Source organism: Aythya marila (assembly GCF_965140915.1).
Source record: "Aythya marila genome assembly, chromosome: 12".
In the NCBI taxonomy this organism is placed as follows: Eukaryota; Metazoa; Chordata; class Aves; order Anseriformes; family Anatidae; genus Aythya; species Aythya marila.
The window spans coordinates 5,918,838-5,933,741 of NC_139053.1; the positions used below are offsets into that span (position 1 = coordinate 5,918,838).

A 14,904-nucleotide genomic window follows, 5' to 3' on the forward strand; every position below is an offset into this window, starting at 1 on the left:
TTTACTATGAATTATTTTTTTGCATAATGATATAGGAGAAAAATCATGGTATTATAACATCAAACTTTGGAGGAATCTATAAGAAACTTAAGCAAGGACAACTGACCAACCTCCCCTATACACAACATAAATACTGTGTTTATACAGTTGTTGCAGCTCATATTTTTAAAATAATTTAAGCTACCTGTACTCATATTTTTTTTGCTAATATAATGTTTAATTTCACAATAGAAAGTACAGAAAGTATCATAAATATAAGAATCCCATAAACAACATTTGATATCACTCACATTGTGTTTACTGGTTGTTTTGTTTTGCTGTGTTGTTTTTTTTTTTGTTTGTTTCTTTTTGTTTTTTGAGACATCACACTGACAAACCAAACAAAGATTAAGAGGAGAAATTTTGACATGAAAAAAATAATTCAAGCCTTTTGACCTACTTTCATAGTTAAATTTCTAGGAAATTTCTAACCCTCTTCAGCATGAGAGGCCACATTGCTTTACAATATACAAAAGGGTCATTTTCAAGGTCATTATTTCCTTGATAGTTGATTAGAGCAAGCATATTAATTATTTCATTTTTTTGTACCGGGGAATTTCTGAATCTCATCTGGCAACGCACTTCCATTTTCACTATAAGCAGCAGTTACACCAATGCCATTTATGTACAGGAATCTTCGAAAAAGCTTACATTAACCTATGCTAAAACTCTATGAACCAGCATAAGCAAAATGGTAACCATTACTAAAACAAACAAACAACCTCTCAAAAATGAACACAGAAGAAGATGTCAAATATCAGACTTTAGATCCACTCAGAAGTACTGGAAGAACTTACACAAACAGGCCAAACAACCCCTTTTCCTAAATAAAATAAAACAAATTAATCCTGAAAAAGTTTGTCTCTCCTAGATTTATCCTTCTATCAACAGGACTCCCGTCCCCCACAGAAAAAAAAACAAAACATTATTAGAAATTCACAAAGTAACCTCTTGGCTTCATTTTCAAAAAAATGCTACTTCTACTTACATTTTAATTAGATTTTTTTTTCCTAAATGATGTACTATCTCAAGAGTATTAGAGCAACAATGGAAGCCGCTCCATTTCAACAGAAGAGGTGAAATACAGGCAAAACATCTTTAAATTTTCCATATACGCTTACTGATATTAGGAATTATAGTATGAATATATTTGAATGTGTACATGTATACACTCAACATGCATATGCACATGCATATGTACCCAGCCTATGAAGATCTAAACAGAGCACAAAATCCCATTTTACATTTAAAGAAAACATTTAGAGATTTACATTTCAATATTTACCTGTTATACAGCTTATCATAGTTTTCCCTCAAGAGTTCCTTCTCTTTTTCCAGATCATTTATTCTTTCTTGCAACTAAAATGAAGAAAATTTCAAGCACAAAAAATAGTAAACAAATAGCAAATATAAAATTTTAATGGATTTATAAAGATGATTAGTTAATACTTTGTAGGCATTCTCAAGAAGACTTTTATTTGTTCTTTTTATGTAACAGTCTCTTAGAAGCTGCAAAATAACACTTTTTCATCACATTATGTAATTTGGTCAAGACAGGCTTTTTCACGTAGCATATATGAAGTTGAGACTAATGTATGTGAACTGAGAAAAAAGAGTATATAATTATATTGTCTTATGTGAAAAAAAAAAAAGGAATTAAAAATGTTTAATTCAATTTTGCTCATTAATGGCTGCAATATGTAAACATTGTTTTTATTGACCACACAGAGGCAACAAGTCCTTATTTTCAAAACATACAATAAAGAAAGATATGTCTTTAAAGATAGAAGATATACCCGATATGCATTAAAATAGCGCAAAGGTTAGGCTGTAATTAGGTTAGGCTTGTATTAGCTTGATTCATTTAAAATGCATTCAATACATGTAAACCTAGTGGTAAAACTGAAGTTGCTACAAAATATAAGAAAAAACAAGTAAGTCTGTACACACTCTCCTTATATACAGAATAGAATGAGGAATAAAATACTTGGTTTTTGGCCCTGTTTCTGAGTGACTGTTGGTGATGATACTTGCCTCCGGAATCCACTAGAAAAATAAATAGAAATGACTGATTTGAACTATCATGTAAGATGTAATACTATGCTTTACCATGACTAAATCAGGTTGAAATAACACTACAGAAATAGCAAAATATGATCAATAAATCAAGTATTAAGAATGTTTCTGCTTAACATACTACTTGTTTAGTATCAGAATCCAAGTGAAATCCTATGCTCTTCCTCAAGCATTATCTAAACAGGGGTGGAATGCTCATGTAGTGTGGGGGCCAGGTATGGTTCATGATTCTATGAAACACAAGCAGCGATCACAGGATTTTCTCTTTAATGGGAAAACAGTGTGTATGTTCAAGTGAGTCTTCTAAACATGTTTGAAAGGTCTATTCACATCTCAGCAATAAAAAGATACCCATCCCATCCTTAATTTAGATAACATTTTCCCTTATCTATACGTAGTACCTAAAGCAGATTCTAGCTCTCTTGGATGCAATCTCACCTCCTCTGTCCTTTGCTTAGAAATAGTCACTGCTTGCAATTCTTTTTCAAGATTCAGGCACTTCAACCGCTCTTCTTTAAGCTGTAGATTCAGCTCATCACCTTTTGCTATTAAAGCATCATGGCTAGCCTTCAGGTTCCTTTGGTTCTATGAAAAGAAAAAGAAAAATTGGGATGAGGGATTGGAGTGGGCAGGGGAGAAGATCACTCTTAGCAGAATATTACAACGTTGCATATGCTATCAGTGATCTTTCCTGGCAGCAGTTAACAGATATTCCCAATGTGGTCAACAGGAGACACTCTTGACTAAGCAACCGAAAAAAAAATTTCATTACACATGGCCAGGAGAAGGTGGCATTCTTGTTGCTCTCATGAACGTTAAACCCTCAGTTCAGTCATAATGAAAAGGACCAAGAAATACATCTGTTAAGCAATTAAAAGATTTTGCTGTGGTTACAGTGGTTAGACATGCTGACCAAAAACACTGCAGTAGCAAGCAGAAATGAATGTTGACCACAGTTATGTTAATCACAGAACTTGCCACAGCTCTGTTAACCCTTAGCTGTAGATATATAATTTTTTCATAATCCTAACATGCTAGGCTGTATTTTCCTGCTAGCAGTAATTAATAAGGGAATTATGATTTCTTTTACATTTTAATTTACTTCAATGGATTATATTAAGGCACATTTAACCAATTTTAATATTAAATGGAGGATGCTGATTGAACCCCTATTTCCAGAATATTAGTTAATATTATACTGTCTGCATTTTGCAATGCTTTAATAATGCCTCATTAAGAAATCCAATGTAAAACACATTCTAAGTATGACTTGAAAAAAACAGCCTAAAAGCCAATCTCCTGTTTAATAAAGTGATTATATGGCAATTTATATGTCCAATAGATGTATGAGTATAGATAACATTTAATGATTGTAGACAGAAAAAAAACATTAGCTTCGTGATTTCCTTATAACATTCCTAGGAGGTAATTACATTGAGAAACTTCATGTGAATCCCATGAAAATTGTTCAGGTTCATACGAAGTATAAACACTGTAGAAAAAAGCACACAAAACCACAGAAAACCCAGTCACCAACTTCAATTTTTTCACAAGTTCTTTTCCATTTTAATAACTTGTATCATTTCAACCCACTACATGAAGAAAAAAAATCCCACGTCTTGGCAAAGCTGCCTTTCACAGACCATTTTACCCTTATCTCTTTCCTTGATTTCCCAAACAGAGGAAAACAAATTCAAAAATCAAGGTCTTGATTTCACCTTCTAACTGATCCTCAAGCTCTTCTGGTCAGTCCTCAAGGGATTTATGTTACTGAAACTTCTCATTAACAGTCCTAAAAATGTCCTCTTGTAAAATCTCCTTGCTTCAACTTCCTTCAAGTCCTTCAGTATCTCTTCGACTCTCCTCATGGTTTTCTTTGTGAACTTTAGGGGAACCATAACTCCCCTTTCCTTCATGCCCCACTACATTCTTTCTTAAGGTTTTCTATACCTGATTGTTCTTTCAACTCTTTTTTCCATCATGCCAGAATTGTTTTCTATCCATTCTCCCTTAAAATATCCCAAGACTCAGGTCACGGCAACAAATGGGTTGATGATTGTAGTTTAAGGTTTCTAGTCTAAAACTGTGTTTCTAAGGGAAATATGCCTCAACATGAAATAGCTCCTTTACCGAAAATGAAAATATACCTTTTAGAAATACTGCACAAATGAACACAAATGCTATTACATTTGTGAAATATTTGTACTGGTTATCCACAAGAACTAACTCTTCACAGTATTTACAAATTTAGTGGCATAGACTAGCATATCTCATATGATAAATCATGAAATCCTGGAATGTTCAGCCTGTAATTATACAAATATGACAATGGAATCAAATATTTAATCCAAATAGTTTCGGGGTCCTTTGTTCTTCAACGCAGATTCCAAAATTCATTCATTCAACTGGCTACATTAAAATTCTTGAACAACAAAACAAGCCTGTAAATGTTTGCTCCTGAAAGATCATTTTAAATATCATTTAATGGAACAAGATTACAGGCTCTTATCATTCCACAGTTTCACAACTTTTGGGCTGACTCAAGTTTAATGGCAAACAGAGGCATTATAAATGTTTCAACTGGTATAAGCCAAAGTAAACGATAATGAACTCAATAGTCATGAAAATTGTAACATAAAACAAACAAAAACAGTGCTCTGTCAATAAGCATTTAAGTGACATCTAAAGTAGAAATTTTAGATTTTACAGTTATTTGTGTTTAGTAGATGCACATTTCAAACACTCAAATGACTGGAAATAGGAAAACCATTGTATCCGTTATCTTGTAAAAATATGATGAGACAGAACACTCTCATTCTTTCCAAAAATGCAGCTTTCACTGTGAATATTAGAAACAATGTCTTCAAATACCAGTTTGAATCTCAGGCATCTGTTTCTATTCAGCTGCTGCCAAGAGAAGCACAAGAACTTGCTGTTCGCTGTATATTATCAAGAAGTCGCAAGTGATTTAGAATGGACCAGTTTACATATCATTTTCTATTTAAGAACACAAAAAGCTATGTGAAACCTGCCCTCCCTTGGAGTTTACATTCTACATAGTTCTGTGTAAAAATAGATTGGAACTACTAACAGAAGAACTGCTTTGGCAAAGGAGATATTAGACTGGGGGGAAAGAAGCACAGAGGTAGAAGCAGAAAGACAGGAAAAGAGGAAGGGAGCAAAAATCACATGGCAGAAGTCTTGTTTATCACAGACAGGAAGAAGCAGGAACTGGCAAAAAGAGTTCTTTGCAGAAAAAATAATAAAAAAAAAAAGAACAAAGAAGCCATAGAACTTAAAACCGCAGAACATAGCCATAGAGTACAGAAGGTATGGACGGGAAGGTTTAAAATAGGAGGCTAAGGTACAATTGAGAGAAATGTGGACTGTAGGCAGCCTCCAATCCAGAAAGAGTAAGGAAGGCACACAAATAGTCTTCTTGAGTTCTTCTTGGGCAGGAGTGTGACCAAGGTTAGGATCCATACTTTAATTAATTTAAAATAAATAAAGGCCTTTATTTTAAGTGTGATATTCCTGCCTCAATATCTTAGAATTGCACTAGGCATGAAAAATTTCTTTTCTTTTTTTTTTTTTTTTACAACTGTTATGAAATGCTGCTAGGGAGATATAACCACACTATTTGTTATCTAATCTTATTTATTTAATTAATTCTGTATCATATACCAGTAACTAAGCAGCTTCCATTCAAAATTTACTTAACTTTTAAAAAGTCACTTAAATTCTTATAGTTTCCTACTTCGAATCTTAATTTTCCCTTGAATTGAAAGTACAAAGAAATTGTGGATCCATAAACAACAGCCAAAGAAACATTAGTAAAGAAAAAGAAATAGCAATTTACAGTAACAGTAAGAAAAATGTAACTTGTTTCCAGTGAATTACATTATAATAATCTCAGATACAATCATACATCTTGCAAATAACAAGGACATCTTGTGCTTCCACTTCATAAGGAAGAGATACTTTATTCAGCTCAGTTGCATGCAGGATCGTTACTCACAGGAACTCTCTGGTTGTTATTGTACTGCCTTTATATGCAAGCATACATCGTTCTCCCAGTACGTATGGGACAAAGCAGAAAAGCGCTGTATCAATAAAACCGATGCATAATCTGCCATACAGTTGCATGTTCTGGTGACTTTTTTTTTTTTTTTTTTTTTTTAATAAATCTGGTGATAAAGAACACCTCTCACTTAAAGTAACCCTCTAAAATAGTTTCCATGAATTTATGAATACAAGTCTTAAGCTCAGAACTCTGAACAGCCAAATCTCAAATGGGTTATGGTACCCCTTCCTTAGGGAATCAGTGGTATGTTTAGATCAAATAATTAATTTATAATTAAATCAAAGCCCTCTTTGTAAAGGATCAGGCATCTCTTTAGACAGCCAAACAACTGAGGACATAATCTAACCCAAATCTGCCTGAGATACTTTTGCAGATAACTATCTTCAAGATCTGCTAGAAAATTCGGAAAGAAGTTATAAGAATAAAGAACCCTACACATCTGAAGTAGTTTGGGTGTAATGGATCGTGCGTTTCATTTTCTTGTATTCAGCGCTGACTTTGAATCAAGAACCGTGCATATTTATTTTCCATTTACGCATGCGTATGTGATGAGAGTAACGGAATGTTACTGACCAAATCCTAATTACCTCTTGAAGCTGGAGAAGTTTTCCTTCCATTGCTGAAAGTGCATTGCTTTTCTCAACCAGCTGTTTACGGACCTTGATCATTTCCACATTGTCCCGGATGTTTAGCCTTCAAAATTGTATTAAAGAGAAATGCACCATAAGCTTAAAGGTACAGAATGAGTTCTCTTATTATTTTTGTCTCGGAAAGTTGAATAGACATGTTTGTTGTACCATATCATACTGCATATTTCATCTATACAGGAAAACAACCCGATACTTGCAGAGATAATTTGTTTTCCAATCACTTCTTTCCCACCCTCCAAAGAATTTGGTACCAGTACACTACCATTTTATGGAGCTTTCTCTTACAGTTTAAACCTAACAAATATTGCTATGACTTAGCAATTTGCACTGGTAGCACCTAAAAATTGGTATTCAAACAAGTTGCACATTAACTACATGAAAATCACTTAATATGCACGTAGATTTTCTATTTCAGTACAATTCTAAGATTAATTGAGAATGCACTGTTTAATAAAAAGGATGTCTAAAAGGATTTGAAATTTAAACAAGTATTTGTTTCTGGTGCTTTCCTTCAGTAAGTCAAGGTAGATCCTGTTACTTTTGCAGTTTCTTCAAGTACAGGAAGAGAAACCATTTCTGATTTATATTAATATAAAGTCAGAATAAATCTTTAGCATTTTAAAGGTAATTTCTCTTCCAATATTTATCTGTTTTAGGCATGTTGGAGGAATTGTCACAATGCCATGCTGGACCAAAAAAATGGACTACAAAGCTTACACATCTGTAAACCAGCTGAGAATGTGAAATACTTTCCTCTTATTCTTTAAAATATCAAAGTCTATTGTGTTTTGGCATTGCCCAGTTAATTGTCCTTACACAGAAGATAAACATACAAACCTGTGATGTTCCCCAAGAAACAGCCCTAACACAATGCTAAGACAATCATGTGTCTAAAACATGTTATCTACATAAATTAAAGTTGTGGTGAGTATAGACAGCAGCACTGTCTCATGCTAGCTATTTAAAAGCTAATGTAGTGGCACGTTTTTATTAATCTTGTTCCACACATCAAACAAAAGGCTCCAATGCCTTCAAAGGCTTTTTCTTTGACTTTTTCCCCCCCCTCCATTTTAAGCAGGGGGCTTCTTTTTTTTTTTTCTTTTTAAGTAGAAAAAGGAGCAGATGATAGTGAAATTTATGATGTACAGATGTAAACCCCATGGCTCCTGACAATCAACATTAACTATTTTTTCAACAGTGAATGAAACACTACTTGATTTAAACAGGCTTTGGGTACTGATATATCAAGTAAATTATTAAAATTCAGAAGTAAAAAAATGCTTTTCAGAATCACAGAATATCCTAAATTGGAAGGGACCACGAGGATCATCAGGTCCAATTCCTTTTATTGCAATCAGTTCAATTCTTGCATCAGTATTTATCCCATGAAAGTACATGACAAGGAGCATGCTACTTAAGAACAAAATCACTTCAGATTTTGTGGAAAAGGCAAAGTTAATTGAGGAAGATTACTTTGATTTTCTATAAATAAAGTCACAAAACAGAAGAGAAATTGATTATCTACACAACTTTCTCCTTCCCAGGTAGCTGATGTATTTTGCTCCCTGAACATCTTTCTAGATTTTCTAAAGGAGCTTAAAAATAGGGGGTTATAAACAGCTTTGATTTAATAGGTAGCGCTACCTTTCTCTTATATAGGTAATATTTTGCTCAAAAAATACCAAAATTCTCTACAAGAATAAAGTTGTACTAAGACAGCTCATTCAGTATTTTCTTCACTGCCCAAAAAGACTAAAATTCTGCTTCAGAACCTGAAAACATGTAGGTAGACCTGCAGCAGAAGTTTGAAAAAGAAAAAGAACTAGTGCCTCTTTTTGCGGCAACACCTTGAATCAATGTGCATACTTTGATTTTTATTTAGCTCTAGCATGCCTTCTGCCACAAGTGCAGAAATAAGGAACATAAAACTCTATCCTTCCACTTTAGACCTCATCTTAAAGCTGGATTAAAAGCCTGAAAGTGAAGTTAAGAGAAAGTGACTCTTAAAAAAACTAGGAATTTTGTTTGGGGTTAATGTCTGAAGTACAGTAAAGTGATGATCTCTTTTCCAGGCCTCTATCCTTTGGATTAAAAGAATAGAGTGGGGTCCCAATAATGGGCTGGGGACCAGCTGTGTGGAAATGGGGGACTGATAGCAACCTTCAGCAGAAGGAAACGATTAAGGAAAGGATCTTGACCTGCACTGTACAAATTTATGCCAGTAATTCCCAGATGGCTAAGCTAATAAAATTGAGGCCTAATTAAATCACATCTCTTGCATCTTGTCTTTACTTCCATATGAAAAGGACACAGATACAAAACTAAGACTGTTCTTAGAGAGTCCTGACTGTTCTATCAGTTGGGATCAGTGGCTCTCAAATGTTCTCCTATTCACATTCAAAGCAAGAAAAACAATTACAAAAGTATAGTTTTGTACACTATACTTTTCAGGATCACTTAGCCTCTATTTGGCAAAACAAGCAAAAAGTTTCTAGGCTCATAGTTTTCAATCACAACTACACCACAGGCCAATTTATGACTCTCAAACACAGAAATAAAAAACACAACATCAATATGCAGTACTCTTATTTTACAGTGCTTAGGAAGTAACAGAATTATGTTGATTTACATTATGTTCTTTCCCTTACCTTTTATCCCTAAAAGGAAGTCAAACAAAGGAAGAAAAAAATTACCTTTTAGTGATACTTTTACATTGTAACTGATGGTATATTTGCAATAAGCAAAACATTAACAGGGCATTGATACCTCTAACATATATTATGTTCAGATTATCTAAATAATTATAAAGAAGTCTATATTTGTTTGCCTGGCCAAAGAGCTAATTACAAATGATAAAAACATGATCTTCAGAAAAACATGTTGAGCATAAGAAATCAGATAATGAAATACAAATTCAGGTTGTTTTTGTTGTTGTTGTTGTTGTTTTTTAATATTAGTTATTATTTAGAAAAGTCATGTATATGTTGTAGTCTCTCATCACAATATAAATGCAGAGGCTAACATGTTCCACTTTTTTGTCTGAGACTGCAAACACAGGAGTCATGAGTATGTCAATATGATACCCCTGTCCAGAAATGTAGCAGGTCTAACTCCAAAGTCATGCTGCAGGAAAAAAGAAAAAAAAAAAAAAAGCAAAAGGAATGAAAAACTGATTCACAAATAAGCTTTTTCACTAAAAAAGAAAAAAAGTAAAGAAAAAAGGCAAAAATCTAAAAACCAGAAACATATGTAAATACCAAATACCTGTTTCACAAGTGTATATCTAGGGTGGTTTTAAAAATGACTTTTTGAAAGTACCATGAGGAATGAGTTATTTAAAGCTAGCTGCTTGCAGAATGTGATTATTTAGACTTAATGTTTTAACTTGCATGCTGTGTATCATAGACATCAAACCATGAGATTATTATGGTTTTGGCCATCTTTAAATTAAAAACACTCAAGCTAAATGCAGTTGAATTTTGTACTTAAGAAAATGTTTAGTCTAAAATCCACAAGCCAAGTTTCCCCCTCAAGTCAGAATTGTATGTTCCTGAAACAATCCCCAAACAATCTCTAATTAAATACTGAAATAAAGACTGACTGCAGATGTATACTAATAATCAACTTGAGTTGTACACTATAAAACAGCTAAACTCTGTTATGTAATTCTTCTGTAATAATATAGAAATGGTAGTCAATGTTGGATGAGCAAAGATAGCTTTAGAGTATTACTGGATTTCTTGTACTTATGGGACTCAGAATAACTAGTACCTCCTTCCCTCACAACTCATGAATCAATGAATATCACAACTCACAAATCAATGAATATTAACTGTGGCTGCTTCACTGCTTGGAAACTCCTTCAGTTATTTAAATCACAACAATTCCATAATAATGTAATGGAATGAAGTATGTTTTCCTGAAGTTTGAAAGCGACATAAATACGCTTCCACCAATCTTCATGTAGTATGTCCTTTTGGCACCTCACAGTTCCTAAATAAATACAACAGATTAACTGTCTTTGGGGAGTAACATACATACAAAGGAAAACACAAGGAAAAACTGCCAACTGTACAAAAATTCGAAGTCATAGGCTACAAAGGCAAAATAAGATGACCTTATCAGTCACCCACATTTCCAGTGTTCACATAGCAGTATTCCAATATTGATATCTTCTATGCTGATGCAAAGAATATTAGAAATAATAACTACCAAGAATATATAAATGCATTTGTCTAGTCAATCAGCTAATTCAGACTTAACATAAAATTTTCAAGAAAGATAGATAGTGAAAACAGAATCATAGAATGGTTTGGGTTGGAAGGGACCTTAAAGCTCATCTAATTTCAACCCCCTGCCATCGGCAGGGACACCTTCCACTAGACAAGGTTGCTCAAAAAATCTCTTAAAGATAATCATAAGTACTTGTGATTACAATTAAGCTTAAAGAGAAAAGCATCCAAGTTATGGCTGTCGTTCATTCAGCATAAAAAATATAACAAAAAACACGGGGATTAACAGTCTTCCATAAACTATTCTAGTAGTGAACTTGCGGAATGCAGATTATTCTGGATATTCGCTAGTGGACATTTTTCAACTTATTTCCTTGACTCTTCAGCCAGATACAGTAACTCTTAAATAATTAACGTATGTGTTATCAGGTTTCAATCAAGAAACAGACTACAGAGGAAGTACTTCCAGATTTCAAATGTAATCACAGATAGTTATTTAGGTCAAGTATCATGGATTGCACACAAGTAATTTGATAAAAAAATAAGGATCTGCATTACTTTACACAAACTAACTGTATATGAAGATTTTTTTAGCTTAATTTTGAAGTGGACCTTTCCTTTAAAAGACCTTAAAAATTCCCAGCAATATGATAGTGACTTGCAATTTAGAACTTAAGTCATTTCTGGCTACTGTACTTAAAGAACAGTGTTTATCTACAGAAAATGAAACATATTAGTTCTTCCAAAATTTTATCAGATTATTTCCAAACAATGAAATTTTAAAAATAAGTATTTTCCAAATAAATTGTTGACACGGACTGAGGAATTTTTTATGATAACTTCTTTAACCTATATGTTATAAAGGGAAGTCTGAACAGTAGAGACTTACAACTTTATGAATAATTTAATAGCAACATTAAGATGTATTATTTATGTAGCACCACAGATGCACAAAAGAATGCTCACACATAATACGTCTCTCCCTAGAAAGCCAGAACTAACCATGCATTTCCCATCCAAGTAAAACTTTCATTGACATCTAATGAGGAAGGAACATGGGACTGGGCCCTATTAGATCCTTAACACAAAAAGTCAAAATTGAAACAGTAAAAAGAGGGGAGAAACAGATCAAGTCACATAATTCTGCATAAATTTTTGTGAAAGTTAAAGAAGAAAGAAAAAGAGATTAAACTAATGGATACTCTTCCGTGAAAGATTTCACAAAAATGTTCACATGGGTTTGTTTCACTACACAGCTATACTATATTCCTTTAAATATGTGCTAATCTATCTTTACACGGCTCTTATTTTTCTACTGTTACAGACTCCAAATTATCAAGGAATATTAAGGAATATCCACTACAGCACTACATTTAAAATTTTCTGAGACTTGCATTGAAGAACGGGTAGATGAATTTAATGAGTTTAACTTCAACTATAACTGAAAATTAATTTTCTAAAATGGTAATTACGAACTGATTCGTCTATTTGCTTTAAAAAACAACAACAACAAAACAAACAAACAAAAAATGCATTATCATAATACTATCCTTCCTTAGAATTAACCACGGTCATTTGGTAAAACATAACTTTCATCAAAGAAAAAATACAGCATGTATTCTTAGAGGAATAAACGCCACAGCTGTCTATAAACATTCTGATATAGTTCTTCTAATGCTCCAACCATGGAGATTTTCATTTTTCATACCTTTGGCTTGCTGTTTCTTGCTCCTTCAGCTGTAGGATGGATTCTTCAATCTCCTTTTCTTTCTTTCTTAGCTGACTCCCAAGCATCTCTCTGGCATATTCTAGCTCCTCAATGTGTTCCTTTTGGGAACCAATCACAATTTCCCTGTAAATACAAGTATCTTATGTTCCAAAACCAGATAAGCATTTTTAAAAGAAAAAGAAAAAAAAAAATACTTCAGAGAGCAAAAATCTCTTGAGTTAAGTGTATGGCAAAAAGTTGTATTTCTTAAAGACATGCCTCACAACAGAGCTTTAAGAGTTCAACTTACTATGAAAATAGAGGCAATCATATGAAAACGTGTGAATAATCCTATAAATAGGTAAATAATTCAAACATTAGCAAACACAACACAAACAATAACTTAGTGCTCTTAAATATATAATAAATAAATAACAGTATATGTGGGACTAAATGTTTTCATACATTTAGCAGAACCTAGTTTAAAACATCATTGATGGTTTATCATACTCTACATTAAATGCATGTTCCTCCTAATCAAAAGGTACCAGATGTTTTCTGGAAATGAAAGCATCATTACTAGCTATCAAAAGCATGTGAGATCTACAATGGATTAAGCAGTGAAAACAAGCTTTTATTCTGAGTTAGGTGACAGAAAACAATTCAGATGATGTGCCAGTGAATTTATCCATTAAATGCAATTAAAAAAGGACAGAAAATTAGAGCCAACAGGGGCTGAATATTTTTAGCAGGCCACAACTTTGCAATTTTGATTTTCTTGATGAGTTAATCTCGGCTATCTTCTCTAATAGCATTTTTTGTAATAAGAATAATCAACTAGTGTATAACTTTTTCCACTCTGAAGCTTTTTAAGCATAAGCTACAGTTCTTTATTATCTCATGTACCTATCATAGATGTAAAAGTATCTTATAGGGTTTTTGGCCACGTATGTGCTCTTGTACTTGGGTGTTCCACTCTAACGTTAAAGTAACTGTGGTTATTTTTTCCATGCGTGAACTGAAATCTCTGAAAATATGCTGTTTGAATGTTTTCTGCATTATAACACAATGTTTTGACGAGTCTTACCATGATGAGAGAATAATTATTGTGAACACCTAGATTACTGCAAGGCTTAATTGATAGCTCTTTTTTTTCCTGGTCTTAGAGATAGGTATAGGAGAAAGAGCCACTTCTGTGCCCATCTCTGTAAAGTTACTGAAGATTTTTTCATTAGCAATATACGAGTATAAATTACTTAAGAAGTAAATTTTAGCTGTTCAACAGGGGTTAAATTCAGAGACAATGCTAATACCAGCACAATTTAAACACTAGTAAATTCCATTCTATCAATGAAATTTTGCTTCCACGGGCTTTAGGGATTAGCATGTCAAGACAGTGAGGGAGAATGACAATGAAGAATCTTCTTTAGTACTTAAACTAGATCCAACAATTTCATTTTCTTTTTTAAAAGTCTTAACTTCTGAAGAAATACATTTTTTTCCACGAAAACCACAAGTTCTAACAATTATATTAACAGAAATTTAGAAACATAAATATCATACAGATTTCGTATTTCAGCCCTCGCATCCTCAAGCAGACTCTGGCCATTTCTTGGGAGAAAAAGGTGAGGTGATCTCACTTCTAAATCCTGAAATCTCATTCCTGAAAAGAAAGAAAAGGGAAATAAGTTTTTGCAATGATGAATGAAAAAGCATTTTACAGGAAACAATCCCTATATAATACAAACACCCTATACAGATGCCATAAAAAGCATTTTACATGAAATTCACATAGAGATCAGAGTATCTACAACCACAGCTGCTGTAAAATTTAAACTACAGGTAATACAGTAAGCACTGTTAAAGTGAGGCGTTAAAATGGGTCTTGAAATACTTTTCTTAGGAGATTTTCTTTTAAAAGACAGAAGTGAGGTGGTATCTTCAAAGAACAATTACAACAATATAAAAAAGGAACACGGACTTGTAATCACTTTTTTTTTCCGACTGCACTCTTTACAAAATCACATTAAGAACATCATTTACCTAGCCAAGCAACTACAGAACCATTTTTAACAACAATGCAAATAATTTCCTTACTTTCTTCAAAGACATACT

At 33.2% G+C, this 14,904-nt stretch overlaps 1 protein-coding gene across 11 annotated transcripts in view; it reads right to left on the minus strand.

Annotated features, from left to right (window-relative positions):
- The window catches only part of RPGRIP1L (RPGRIP1 like), a 74,141-nt gene that overhangs the window by 50,537 nt on the left and 8,700 nt on the right, over nucleotides 1-14,904 (minus strand). For all 11 annotated transcript variants that reach the window (XM_082769785.1, XM_082769788.1, XM_082769784.1 and 8 more), the window contains exons 5-9: nucleotides 14,353-14,452; nucleotides 12,790-12,933; nucleotides 6,787-6,892; nucleotides 2,554-2,700; nucleotides 1,325-1,398 (exon numbers count right to left, since the gene is read on the minus strand). In XM_082769785.1, the coding sequence (XP_082625911.1) occupies nucleotides 1,325-1,398; nucleotides 2,554-2,700; nucleotides 6,787-6,892; nucleotides 12,790-12,933; nucleotides 14,353-14,452 (571 nt within the window). The remainder of the gene's footprint in view (nucleotides 1-1,324; nucleotides 1,399-2,553; nucleotides 2,701-6,786; nucleotides 6,893-12,789; nucleotides 12,934-14,352; nucleotides 14,453-14,904) is intronic.